Source organism: Pyrgilauda ruficollis, unplaced genomic scaffold, assembly GCF_017590135.1.
Source record: "Pyrgilauda ruficollis isolate IOZ18807 unplaced genomic scaffold, ASM1759013v1 scaffold32, whole genome shotgun sequence".
Lineage (NCBI taxonomy): Eukaryota > Metazoa > Chordata > Aves > Passeriformes > Passeridae > Pyrgilauda > Pyrgilauda ruficollis.
This window is the reverse complement of record NW_024524600.1, coordinates 3,517,653-3,530,096: the sequence shown is the minus strand read 5'-3', so window position 1 is coordinate 3,530,096 and position 12,444 is coordinate 3,517,653. Positions and strand designations below refer to the sequence as shown.

The 12,444-nt window shown below is 37.4% G+C and overlaps 1 protein-coding gene across 3 annotated transcripts in view; it reads right to left on the bottom strand.

Annotated features, from left to right (window-relative positions):
• The window catches only part of EEA1 (early endosome antigen 1), a 67,641-nt gene that overhangs the window by 13,376 nt on the left and 41,821 nt on the right, over positions 1–12,444 (bottom strand). For all 3 annotated transcript variants that reach the window (XM_041474236.1, XM_041474238.1, XM_041474237.1), the window contains 5 exons: positions 10,724–10,863; positions 9,828–10,158; positions 8,259–8,360; positions 6,994–7,188; positions 5,536–5,718 (listed from right to left, as the gene is read on the bottom strand). In XM_041474236.1, the coding sequence (XP_041330170.1) occupies positions 5,536–5,718; positions 6,994–7,188; positions 8,259–8,360; positions 9,828–10,158; positions 10,724–10,863 (951 nt within the window). The remainder of the gene's footprint in view (positions 1–5,535; positions 5,719–6,993; positions 7,189–8,258; positions 8,361–9,827; positions 10,159–10,723; positions 10,864–12,444) is intronic.

The window sequence follows — 12,444 nt, the reverse complement described above, 5'->3', positions numbered from 1 at the left end:
ATATTCCAGCCTGCATCCTTACACAGACAAAAGGTGATAACATGCAGAAGGGCAAAGAACAAAAGGTAACTGCCAAAAAGAGAATACACTTGAATTTGCTCACATAAATTCATTTTATTACCTAGGTAAATCAACTGTTCTATAACTCTAGACAGCTGTTACTTATGAAGCAGTGAAGCTATACTTTGAAGATTTCAAAAATCATTCAGTGCTATTTTTCACCAATGACTTAATAAAGTCAGTGCTAGAAAAATCAAGATTTTTTAAAATTCTGAAGTGAAATGTATAAGATAAAAATGCTAATATCAGGATAAAGTGTTTCACGGTTTCTGCTGCATAAGCATTGTAAACAGTAAGTTTAAGCTTTTATTCAAAATCCAGAAATGATACTTTATTTGCTTCTAATTTTCACCATTAGCTAGAAAAAGAACTTTGATTTATCTGTCTGAAAAAGGCCACAAAATCCTAAGAAACAATACAAAACTTGCACCCAGAGCCAAGCACATTCTGTTTGCCCACAACAAAGTCTAACTTTGGGGGTTTTTTTTGAGTTAATATTCTGAAGGTTTTTAAACCTTCTAGCTTAGATAAAGACTAGTTCCACTTGAAACCAATGAGAAAAAATCAACTAAACAAATTCATCCTCCACTTCTCCAAAATACTGGTATTTTATGTAAACTTTTGATGCTACGATACAGAAGGTGAGCCGAGATTTATTATTACTAATAAGTTTATTGCCTTCAGTGCAGCAGTAAGGATTTAAATTCTTTCAAGACAAACTCAATTCTTTTTGAAGTTCTTGCTTAAATATTAATCAAACCTCTTGTTGAAGGTTAGTGGTTTTAAGAGGAACTATAAGCAGAATTTTCACTTCATTCAATTATGCATATGCTTTAGTCGCTCCCATATTGATTTAAAAGCTAATTCATTTCTATGCCTCATGACCCTCCTTTGTAATATCTGAAGAATTTTGCTTGTAGAGTCAGATTTAATTTGAAACAGCAGTGATGGAACACTGCTGATTCAAGAGCATTTTCAAGAATCCCCATGACTCTTAAAAAGCTCACACCAGCTTTAAAAGTAATTTTCAGACAAATTACTTCGCTTTCTTTCTGAGATATTAGAGTTTACTACTTAATACTTTGAAAGGTGTTGAGTCAGAATTTTTTGTAAAAAAATACAAGATGCTTTTGCAGTTTCAAGGTTTCAGCAGGGTGGGTATTCCAGAAAGCAAAATTATCTCACTCTGTTCCACGGTGTGCAGCGGAGTACCATATTTTCCAAAAAACTGAGGGAGGATAGGAAGTCTAGCACCATCATATAACATTTTCACAGGAAAACCCAACAGTCTCTGAAGTCTTAGAAAGAAACATAATAAAGCCACAACTTCAATTCAATTTTGTTTCCAGTAGAAGAGATGTGGTTACATCAAATTTGCTAACATCAGATGCTGAAATTTGATGGACAGTGACACAGTGGGTGCTTCTCTCTCAATCCATACCTCAAAGTGTCTGCACTGTACAGGTTATCCCATCGTGTCTACACCAAAGCTGAGACAAGGAACAGGTACTGAACAAAAGAGGTTAATCAGTACTTATTTGTGTAAATAAAGAGAAGCACTAGGCTGAATGGTACAGAGTTTAAATAAATCAAAATATTTTAAAACTACAGTTTGATTCACTACAGCTTGAGCTGTGCCAGTGCAAATCACAGCGCCAGCCCCACAACTGGTCCTAGCAGGGTGGTAGATCTAGATTCATTCTACCTACATGAAGTGCACAAACAAGCATCTGAGTCTGTGTGCTCCCTGATCCCAGTCCACAAGGATCAACATTAAATTATTCATTAAATTAGATGCTAACCTGATCTCTCTTCATTCCCTAAGAAAAAGAGTCAGACTGACTGCATGCAAGTTAGGCTCCTGACTTACACAACCGAGGTCTGGCAAGTATGAATTTTGTTCCAGAATATTCACTGAATATATGCTGACAGCAATGCCAACACTGGAGACAAAGAAACATTCTTTTGAAAACACAGAAGAAACCAGGACTGACTACAAAAAGCACAAATGCCAAAACTGAAGAATATTTGGCAGAGCTCAGGAGATCAGATTCACAGAAAGTATTCTCACACTAAGTCAAAATCAGGCAAATATAACAGTTTGTACATTATTATTAACTCTTCTATACAAAAAATGCCTTTTTCACACTAAAAAAAGTGTGAATATGTGTGAAAAATGCCAATCACTTGTTTTTAGGATTTTAAAACTTTAATAGTAATAAAATGGTTATAAAAATAGTAATATAATTAGAAAAATAAAAATTTGGACAATTTGGATTAGGACAATATGAGACAATAAAAAAACAAAGAGTTACAGAAGACCGGGTACCTTTTTCTGGGGAAAATAAGCCCGAAAAAGGACACATGTTAACAGAGGATTAAGCCTTAAAAACAACAGCCTGTTTCATATTCATACAATTCATACATGATGCATAAATTTCATGCAAACAAAGGATTATGTCTGGTAATCATCAACTTCTTCCTCTTAATCCTCACAGCATCTTCATGGCTGAGCAAGGTGGGAAGAAGTTAGTTTCTTTTGATAAAAGAGCAATAAATTCTCTTTCTCTGAAAGATTTAGGTGTCCTGTGGCTGCTATCTGCTGCGAGTACCTCATTCCTTTCTTTAAAAAAAAAACATCCCACATACATAATTCCTACTTTAACATTATGTTATAACCTAAAACTATATTTAACATATGACTTTAGAAAATTAATACAGCGTAACTTTCTAACATAACACATATAATATTCATCCTAATATTTGTGAAAAGCCAATCATAAAATAGGCATTTTTCACAATATGCACACACAGATACTTGCATAAATACGTGTGTGTGTGTATACACAAATTGTTTAGGGGTATTCTTTTTTAATTATATATATCCTTTTTTTATCAAAAACTAGCTTTAACAAACACTCAAATCCTCTTTCTTTTTCCAGTCACAAAGATGGAAAACATGTGTGAAAGTTACTGTTAGAGACATCTTTAATCCAAAGGAAATTTGCAGCAAACATTATCATAAAATTATAATTATAACTACATTTTCACTTCTGGTTTGATGATTTTTTTTTTTAATTGCATCACAACACTTGTCCCGTGTCCTCTGCAGGACTCAGAGCCCCAGGGTTCGCACCCGGCCTCAGCGGCACTGCTCGGCGCTGTGCTGCGGGCTCCCCGGCGCCCTGCCCCGCAGCCCGGCTCGGGCCGTGCCGCCGGCAGTGCAGCGGCAGAGCCGCCCCGCAGCGTCCCGCCCCTCGGCGGCGCTCACCCGGCCCCAGCCGGAGCCCAGCCTGCGGTCCGGCAGCGCCTTTCCCGAGCCATGCCGGCAGATGGTGCTCTGTGCGCAGCCCTGCCAGCAGCGGAGCGCCCCACGCCCGGACCCGCAGCCTCTCAGCAGCCTGGAGCCTCGGGCCCGCCACCAGCGAGCTGCCACACCGCGGGAGCGAGCACGTCCAGTGAAATCTAGCACTGCTGCTCTGGCCATGCCTCTTCTGGACAATGCTGGGCTCCTGACAGTGCTGACTCAACACAGCTCTGCACGGAGTTCCTAACTCTGCTAAAAATCCTGCACTGAAAGGCACCCAAGCTGACTCTACACACGGACAAGTTTAAAATCTTCTACCACTGCCTACTAAGAAGATTGAGGCCAATTAAAGCTCAGTCTGCCCATCAGCTTTCATTCCAAACTTCACAAAAAACACACAGCTCTGGCTCAAATGAGCTACTTTTAATAAGTAACTTGCTCAAGGCAAAACATCATGCAGACAACTGATTTTGAAGAGGCTGTGAAAATCTACTATAAAGTTCTTCAGTGGCATTTTGATATTCATCTCTCAACACTAACATTGTCACTCTGAGGCTGTCTGAATGTGCTTTTTTCTTTTTTGGTCTTCTAAGACAAGTTATCACTGCTTCTTTAATTTAAAGTTGTACTGAGGTAGCGCAGCCATGATTAAAGTTCAGCTCCACACCTTTTCCCCCTTCCAGGAAAAAAAAAAAAAAAGAAAAGGAAAAAAAAAAAAAGTGGCATTAATCAGACTTCACTAACCCTAATTAATATATGATTTTTACAAAATTTTTAAATCAAACAAACAGCCTCCAAATTGGTACACCACTACAGTACTTAGGAACCCAAATCTTCTTCAGGTTCTCTAGGCTCCACAGAAACTTACATCATAAATCAAGTTACCAGATTGCTCACCTTAAAAATCTTGTTTCCCCATTGCCTTCACCTTATTCTACCTTTTAGCATAGAACTCTCCCTCTCTCTTGCTACCATCCCCATCGGGTCTAAATACATGTGAGACACTTACTGTCCTATTTTTTCTGCCAGAACTAGAAGTCATCAAACTGCTTTAATAATAATACCTACTCACAGCTATTTTGCAGTAAGTGCAAAGTTTTTATTAAAGTGACACTTTAATAAAAACTCTACTAAAAAAAACCCCAAGTTACTGAACGAATCCAATGCTTCTACAGGCCACTCCACTACCAAAAGGTGCTTTAAATGCATTGCAGGAAAGAAACTCACAGATGTATATGTGCAATAGTAAAAAACTGAAAGAAAGAATATGCTTAAGCCACCACAGCTTGTTAATCATGCAGAAGTTCTCCACAACTTAATGTAGCAATTCAACCATGGTGCACTGAACGTAAAGCTTCAATAAGCTGCAGGGAAACATGGCAGGTAATTTATCACTACAGGGGAGTAAGTCTAATAAAACTGCAGTGGCCTATATGTAAAGGAGGTATTTCTCTGTTTCTTAAAATAACCTGAACCTGGCATTCAGTCTCTGTGGCACAGAATGTCCTTGGGACTAACTGAAGCATTGGCTTAGTACTGACACAAAGCAGAAGGCCAGAAAAAAGGGCCAAAAAACACCTTTGCTGACTGGCTCAACTCTCAGCAATACCTCTTTGAAGGCACTGCACACTAATACAAAACCAGGTAACTTCACTTTAGGAATAGCAAAAACTTCAAGGACTAAATTCTAGCACTTGTATTCCAGGTAGGTCTGAAAGCCTACTGTTTCTCTAAGTTTGACATCTCTTAACATCTACCATCAACCAGGAATATTCTAGTTAAGTCATCTGGAAGACAGCAGTTACATGCTGGCAGACCTTGCCCTAATTAGCTAGGCTATTTAAATTAGTTGAAAGCTACAGTATATAACACGAAAAAGCAACATTAAAAAAATAATTCTAATGAATATGAAACCAAATCACCTTTCACTTTGCTGCTGCAGAAATGCAAGGGTATTTCAGGTAAACTGGCAAATCTGTTTGCCTTTAAATTAGTTTCAGAATTTCTTTTGTCTCATGGAAACAGAAAAGGATTAAACAGCACTAAATTTTATATATAGGAGAAGATTTTTTTTTTTCACTTTTACAGTTCTTGCATTGTTTCTTGGTCTTCAAAATGGGTATTAACACCTGCTAAGTCACATATGACATTAAAATGACCGAAAGTACCTTAAGGTCTTGCCTGGTTGCCAGCAGCTCAGACTCTTTCCCATAAAGATCCAGCTGCAGCTTCTCCATGTTTTCTTTATGTTTATCATGGGCCTTCTGTAAGTCTGCTAGCTTGCCTTTCTCTGCTTTAAGTTCCTGTGCTGACAAAATAGACTGCTGCTGTAGTTTATTCTCCAGCTCTGCCTGAAACATAAGCATAGAAAGTTGTAAAGTTACAGACAGTAAAGTTAGCTTAAGCATTTCAATAAAATGTACTTCTACTGTAAGAAGAATTAAGCATTTCAATAAAATGTATTTCTACTGTAAGAAGAGAATTTTGTTCTTCTTATGGAATAACAGTTCAGTAACTTGATATTTGTGATTTTACAGTAACATTTTATAACTAATTTAATAACAAAATTTAATTCACTACAAAAGACAAAGTGAAACACATTAAGACTAAACAATAAAAATTGGAATAATGTTTCTGAGTGTGCTGGTTTTGGCTGGGGTAGAATTTTCTTCACAGTAGTTAGTATGGGGGCTGTGTTTTGGATCTGTGGTGGGAACAGTGTTGTTGTCACAGGGATGTTTTAGCTACTGCTTAGCAGTGCTCACCCAGAGCCAAGGCCTTTCCTGCTTCTCACACCACCCTGTGAGCAAGAAATCTGGAGGTGCTCAGGAGTCTGGAGTCTGGAAAGGGCACAGCCAGGACAGCTGATCCCACTGACCAAAGGGAAATTCCATACCATAGGACATCATGCCCAGCTTATGGGGCTAGCAGAAGAAGAAAGGGGAGGAAGTTTGGAGTGATGGTGTTTGTCTTCCCTAAGCACTGAGCAGCTCTGTGGTGCTGAGCTGATGGCTGGGTTAAACCACAACATCAAGACTTAATGTTTCCACAGGCTGTCTAAAGCACAAATATGAACATGTAGCATTGGGCAGCCAAAGCTGAAGCCGCATTTAACAGTGCATGGCACACAGCACAACATTCCCTAATGCTGTAAGACATTTGAACTCTTCCCATTATGGTTTATGAGTTTTATACTGTCACTCAGATAATTTTGGTATAATATGAGAAGACTCAGTTTAAAACTGCCATGGACATATTAAAACACAGCAGAGTTTGTCTAGAAATACTCTCACGACATTCTACTGCTTTATAAGAAAATGGCAGCTCTTGCTTTGCTCCTGAAGCAAAAAAACCCACATTCAATCTAGGTTATTTTATCCCTTTATTAAAACTCACTTCCTATGGAATTTATATTTCAGCATTGGTTCTTTTCATTATTGCTGTTGATGTTGTTGTTTTTATCTCCAACAACATCTGAAGACCTCACTTCCACATCCTGACCTTATCATTTCCAACAAGACTACAGCAAACAGAGTTTATCACAAAGTTATTGACATAAAAGCTTCAATATTTATCAGAGGAATTTACAATCATTTTCTTATAAGAGTAAGAAAGGACAGTCTTACCTTTTCTAAAAGGGCAGTTTTTAATTCAGCTTGCAGTGTTTCACTATGTTTTTTCTTCTGCTCAAAAGATTCCTTTAACTCTCTCAGCTTTCCCTGGAGATGTTGTTCACTTTTTTCTTTTTCCTTCAGAAGACCCTGGATTTCCAGTACTTGTGCTCTTGCTGAATCAAGGTCTATAGACAACTGCTTAGAAATCTACATTCAAAAATATTAAGTAACTGTATATAATTTAAATTTAAATCACTCTTTGTACATGCTGTTAACAGAACCAGACCACCCCACAGTGCCACTGCTGTTTCGTAGCTATGTGGTTGAACACTGGCAAGCAGATTTTAAGAACTACCATAACACATTAAAATAGTCTGTTATTCCAAATTTACTACCCAGAGATCAACAGCAGTCTTTTTTATCTATTCTAAATTAAGATCAGGCAAGTCTTCTCACAGCAGCAGTGGTTTGGGCTCTCCTGCTGCCAACTGCAGCATACACCAAGCTCATCCTTCTGCACTTTTCACTGAGCACCACAGCACCTGAATGAGTGGGGAGCCAGGGAAGCAGCAGCAATAGTCACAGAGCAATTCCCATCACACCTGCACACCCCCAAACCACTTTCAGACAGTAAGTGTCCATCACAGTCTATCAAACTATGTCCATTGATCAAATCTTTTCTGATTCCTTTAGGGAACAGAAGCTGCCTTGGGTAAAGAAATCCATGAAAGCAGACATGTCCTTCAGGCTGCCAGCTGCACTGTATGGTCTGAATGCTCATCTTTGAAAAAGAAGTACATTTGGTCCTTATGTAGTCACAAGTGACTTACACAAGTTTAAAAAAAGCAATTCAGTCCTTGAAAGATATCTGAAAATGTCCTGCCAACTACACTGAGAACATACTGAATAAGCCTGAGAATGAACTAGATCTAAGGATATGAAATAACAACTTTTATTGTATGGCAATACAAAAAAAATCCGAGGACACAGTAATACCACAAAACCATTTCACTAATGAAAAAACCTGAAGGGCTAAAATCCCCTGCTACAGTATGTGAAGCACAGAAAACTATGACTAAAACCTGTATTTTAAAGCTTCACATTACCCTCTAAGAAAGTTTTAGTATCACCTTATTTCAGTGCCAAAGATAGTTTACAATTTGAGAATTGAAACATCTTTATGTCTCATCAGTCCCAGCAGATAAGACTGAAAATCAATCTTTTAAACATTTATTTTTATTGGTTTTTAGATTTCTGAAACTAAGCAGACAACTTACCCCCTCCTTTTTCTCCAGTGAGTTTTTCAATTCATTCCTCTCTTTAGCTACAGACTCTGTTTGTATCTGAAGTTGGTGTTTTAATTCTTGGTAAGATTTTTCCTAAAAAACATAAGACAAGGAAATATTCATATTATTACTATATATTCCTTCTAAGACCATGTATGGAGTATTTCTGCAGGAGTTCCAAATCCTTAAAAATACCGCTTTCATTTTTAATGAAAAATCTTACCTTCTCAACTGCAGACATTTTCAGCTCAAAACCTCTCAAAACTTTAAGGGGAAAATCTAAGCCACACGTTAGATGCCCTGTACTAATAAACTCAACCAGGTGCCAGAGCTTTTCTGATTAGGGATAGTCTCCCTGTTTGAAGCTGTGGTTGGCACCCCTTCTCCTTCTTGATGAAGTAGTAGGCTCACTGGTCTTGCTCAGGATCTGAAAGTCCCTCATGTTCTAAAACTCACAAGCAAGTAAATTTGCAGACCTCCATGCAAATGCAACCATATGTTAAGTCCAAATACTACATATTTAAGACAGTGGAGAGTCTCAAAAAGACTACAGAACTAGAAGCAGAATCCGGACTACTACCTTTAAGTTTAAACTGAAGAGAAAATCCTTCAAGTTTTTAGGAGAAACAAATCTTTAAATAGCAGTAACAAAGAAAAGCAAACAAAAGAGCTTTTCTTCAAAAGGTGAATGAGTAAGAGAAAAATGTTCTTTTTAACTAGGAGCATATTTTTTTTTAGATCAGATTAAAGCGTCTCTGAATGGGTTCTGGAAAATGGTGACATGAAAGATGAGAAAAGTATGAGAAAGACACCCCTTGCCACGTTTGAGACAAGGGTGTCAGAACAACTGTATTCATATAGTGCCCATTCATATCACCAAGGCAGAAGAGGTAAGAAAAAGGTGTATCTTAACCCTCGTAATAGTTTACTTTCTTTACCATAATAGGTTGCTCTGGTGGTCAAGTACTTGTTATACTGTCACTTGTAAGACCTTTCTGAAATTCAAATAGTTCTAGTACTCCAATAATACCTTAAGCTAGGCATTCCCCAAATGACAGATGATGTTTCTCTGCCTGCAGTATGCAGCTTTCCAGCATGTCCGCACAAACACACAGGAAGTTCTATATATAAAGACTTCAGAAAGGGAATTAAAATTGCCTCAGAAAAATAACTTCTTCAATACAATAGTATTTTAGCACAGGTTCCAAAACTTTGTGTTGTTATAATATAGTTGATGTGTTTTTTAAAAGGGGGACATTTGCCATCAAACAGTTTCACCACTTGTCGTCTCCATTTAGTTTCTTCATTATGTTAAAGGAGTGCAGCAAGAAGAAAGTATCCTGTTATGTGGTCTGACTGATGTTTACTACTGTAAATATGTAGGCAAAAATTTAAGGTGGGAAACTAGTATGAACTACTAAAAATCACAATTTGGTTTTCCTTACAGTACTAAATATTCATGAATTTTCATCATATGTACACTGTTTTCAAACAGAAAGCAAAGTCATTTTATCAGAATGTATATACCAAACTTAATGCCTAACTAAAGAATCTACTAACCATTTCTGCCATAGCTGCTTTTCCTTTTTTAATTTCTTTTTCTAATTCCTCCTTTCTTTTTTTGAAGGATTCAGAGCTTTTTGAGAGCTTATCTTTGGTATCTGTAAGGTCCTTTAATAGAGTGTCCTTCTCTAACTTCACTTGTTGCAGCTCTGATGTGGCTGCTTGCATTTTACAATCAAGTTCCTTGAGCTGTTTACTTGTATCTTGATTTGATTTCTCAAGGTTTTGTTTGAGACTGGCCTTTTCTGCCTCCTGCTTTGTAATTTGTTGGTTTGCTTGGTCAAGGGCCTCAGATTTCTTCTGCAAATCCAGCTGAGCATTAGACATCCTGCAAATACAAAAGGATAAAACACACTTTTTTAAAGTTCTTTTCCACAGGTTCTTTTGTATCCTTAAAAGTCTCTACTTTTATCCATGGCCATTACATCTCCCCAGTTAAGACAAAGCAGCAAGTTCAGAAAATAGTTTTAAGGTGGTTCCTTCTTCCTCAACTATAATGAACATAAACTACCCCTTTGCTGCTTATGCATGAATTGCACATTTGTATTTGAAAAAGGTTACAGAGATATTTAAAAATGAAAAAGGTTAAGAGATATTTAAAGATGGACCTTACTACATCAAACTGTTCAGACATTTAGCTGACAACAAGCACAGTGAATAAAAAAAAGAAGTGTAGTGAATCACAGCAGTCAGTGACTCCTGTGAGACAACATGGCAGATGGAGTGAAAGACAACAGGTGGGATACAACACGGTTCTTCTAGCAGAGGGGACACAGCACTTATTTACAACTTCATGAAATCACAGGAGACAAGCAGAAAATTTCAACTCTACTCCAAACTGCCCTGGTTTTATGTCTGACTTTGAAAAGTACTATAACACAGGAAATGCATACGCTTCTCTTGCTGCTTGAAGTTGTTTACTCAGTTCTGCTGTCCGGAGCTCTAATTCTTTGTTCTGATGTCGCTGTTGCTGTAACTCCTGAAGAGCTTGGTCTTTGCTTGCTCTAGCATCAAGAATGTCACCTTCAAGTTTCTAAGAGAGAAAAATAAAAAGATAGAGCCATCAGAAAACAATCAACAAAATAAAAATAGCAATAAAAAGCAAAATCATATAGTCTGTGAGTAGCATTAACTGTAGAAAGCAGTCACAACTCTCACATATTATCTGTTTCATTACTTTGCAGTTTATCTTTCACTATTTAGTTCCAGCTAATCACCTGCTCCTCCTGAACTGAAGTACTTTAGTAAAACATTCTAAAAGCATCTCTAAATAAAAGGCCAAGCAGGCATTTTTCTGCAAAGTAGTAGACAAAAAGCTTTACAGCAGAAGCAAAGACAAAAACTGAAGTGGTGAAGAAATTCTATGCTTGCCTGGAAGAGGTTTTTCTTCTGGTTTTTTCCAAAGCTACTTTTTCACTCACATGGAATATAAAGAACACAGGAGCCTTCAGCAAATGGGCATTGTTTAGACTCTTCAACATACTGACTGTTTTACAGACACTTCTGCTTTCACACAGAGGCCACAAAACAAAGTGGCCAAGTTTCTCAAAAAAATTTCCTGAGGGCTTTTTGTTTTCTATTTTTTTTTTAAATTTTTTTTAAATGCCACATATTCAACTGGAATAATCTCAAAGAATGGTGATGATGCCAAGATTTTACATAGAATTGCATTCCTGTTGACAACATCAACAACCCTGCTCAGTTTCACACTTCAGCTACCAGGAACCTCATAAAATCATACTCAAGCATGCTCTGTATTTATCCCAAGCATTTGTGTCCATTGGCTACTTGTGAAATTACAGCAAAAGAATGAAAACTAAAAACACAAATCAAAGTAGGCAAGAAAAAAAACCCAGTGTCCAAAAGATGAGATGGAAGAACAAAATAATTATGCTGATAATGAAATGCATGACAGCTTTAATTTTTACTAGCATTGGATTTAAAATTTCATACAGGGAAAACAATCTTCATTCTCTTCTATAGAGCACAAAAGCTAGGAAAAACACCCAACTCAGTCTTGAGCAAAAAGATTACTAACCTCCCTCAGGACAGACAGACAACACTGCAAAACCAGTTCTGCATTGCTCCCATGATCCCTGAATCATATGCTTTTGTGTGTTATGAATTTTGACTACCAAATCTTTTTTTTTTTAAATAGTGAACAAAGGTCAGAGCCTAAATTTTAAAGCTCTCAAGCATTAGGACTAATCCATGTCCTTAACTGCAAATACTAAGTATATCAAAACACCAGGAAGTTCTGCAAACCTTCTGACAGCATTATGTGGACTTCAAAATAAAAACTGATTTCAGAAATGGAATGCAAAACTCCAGATCAAGTTAAGAGATGGAAGAGTGATAAATAAATCTTGCTAAAAAGCCTACTGAAAGGTTTCAGAAATAAATTAAACCAGACAGGCAGTGCTAAGCAAGGCTAGCCAATGTAACACATATTCCCTGCTACTACTTGTAAAGTGTGCAAGTTCAACTTGAAAACTCTGATTTTGGGACCCTCACATAACAATTTCCAGGTAGCAGGAAGGTTGGCAGAAGCACACACAGAAGAAAATGACACAATAGTGGCAGTGTCATAGGCCTATCTATTTAATGTGATATA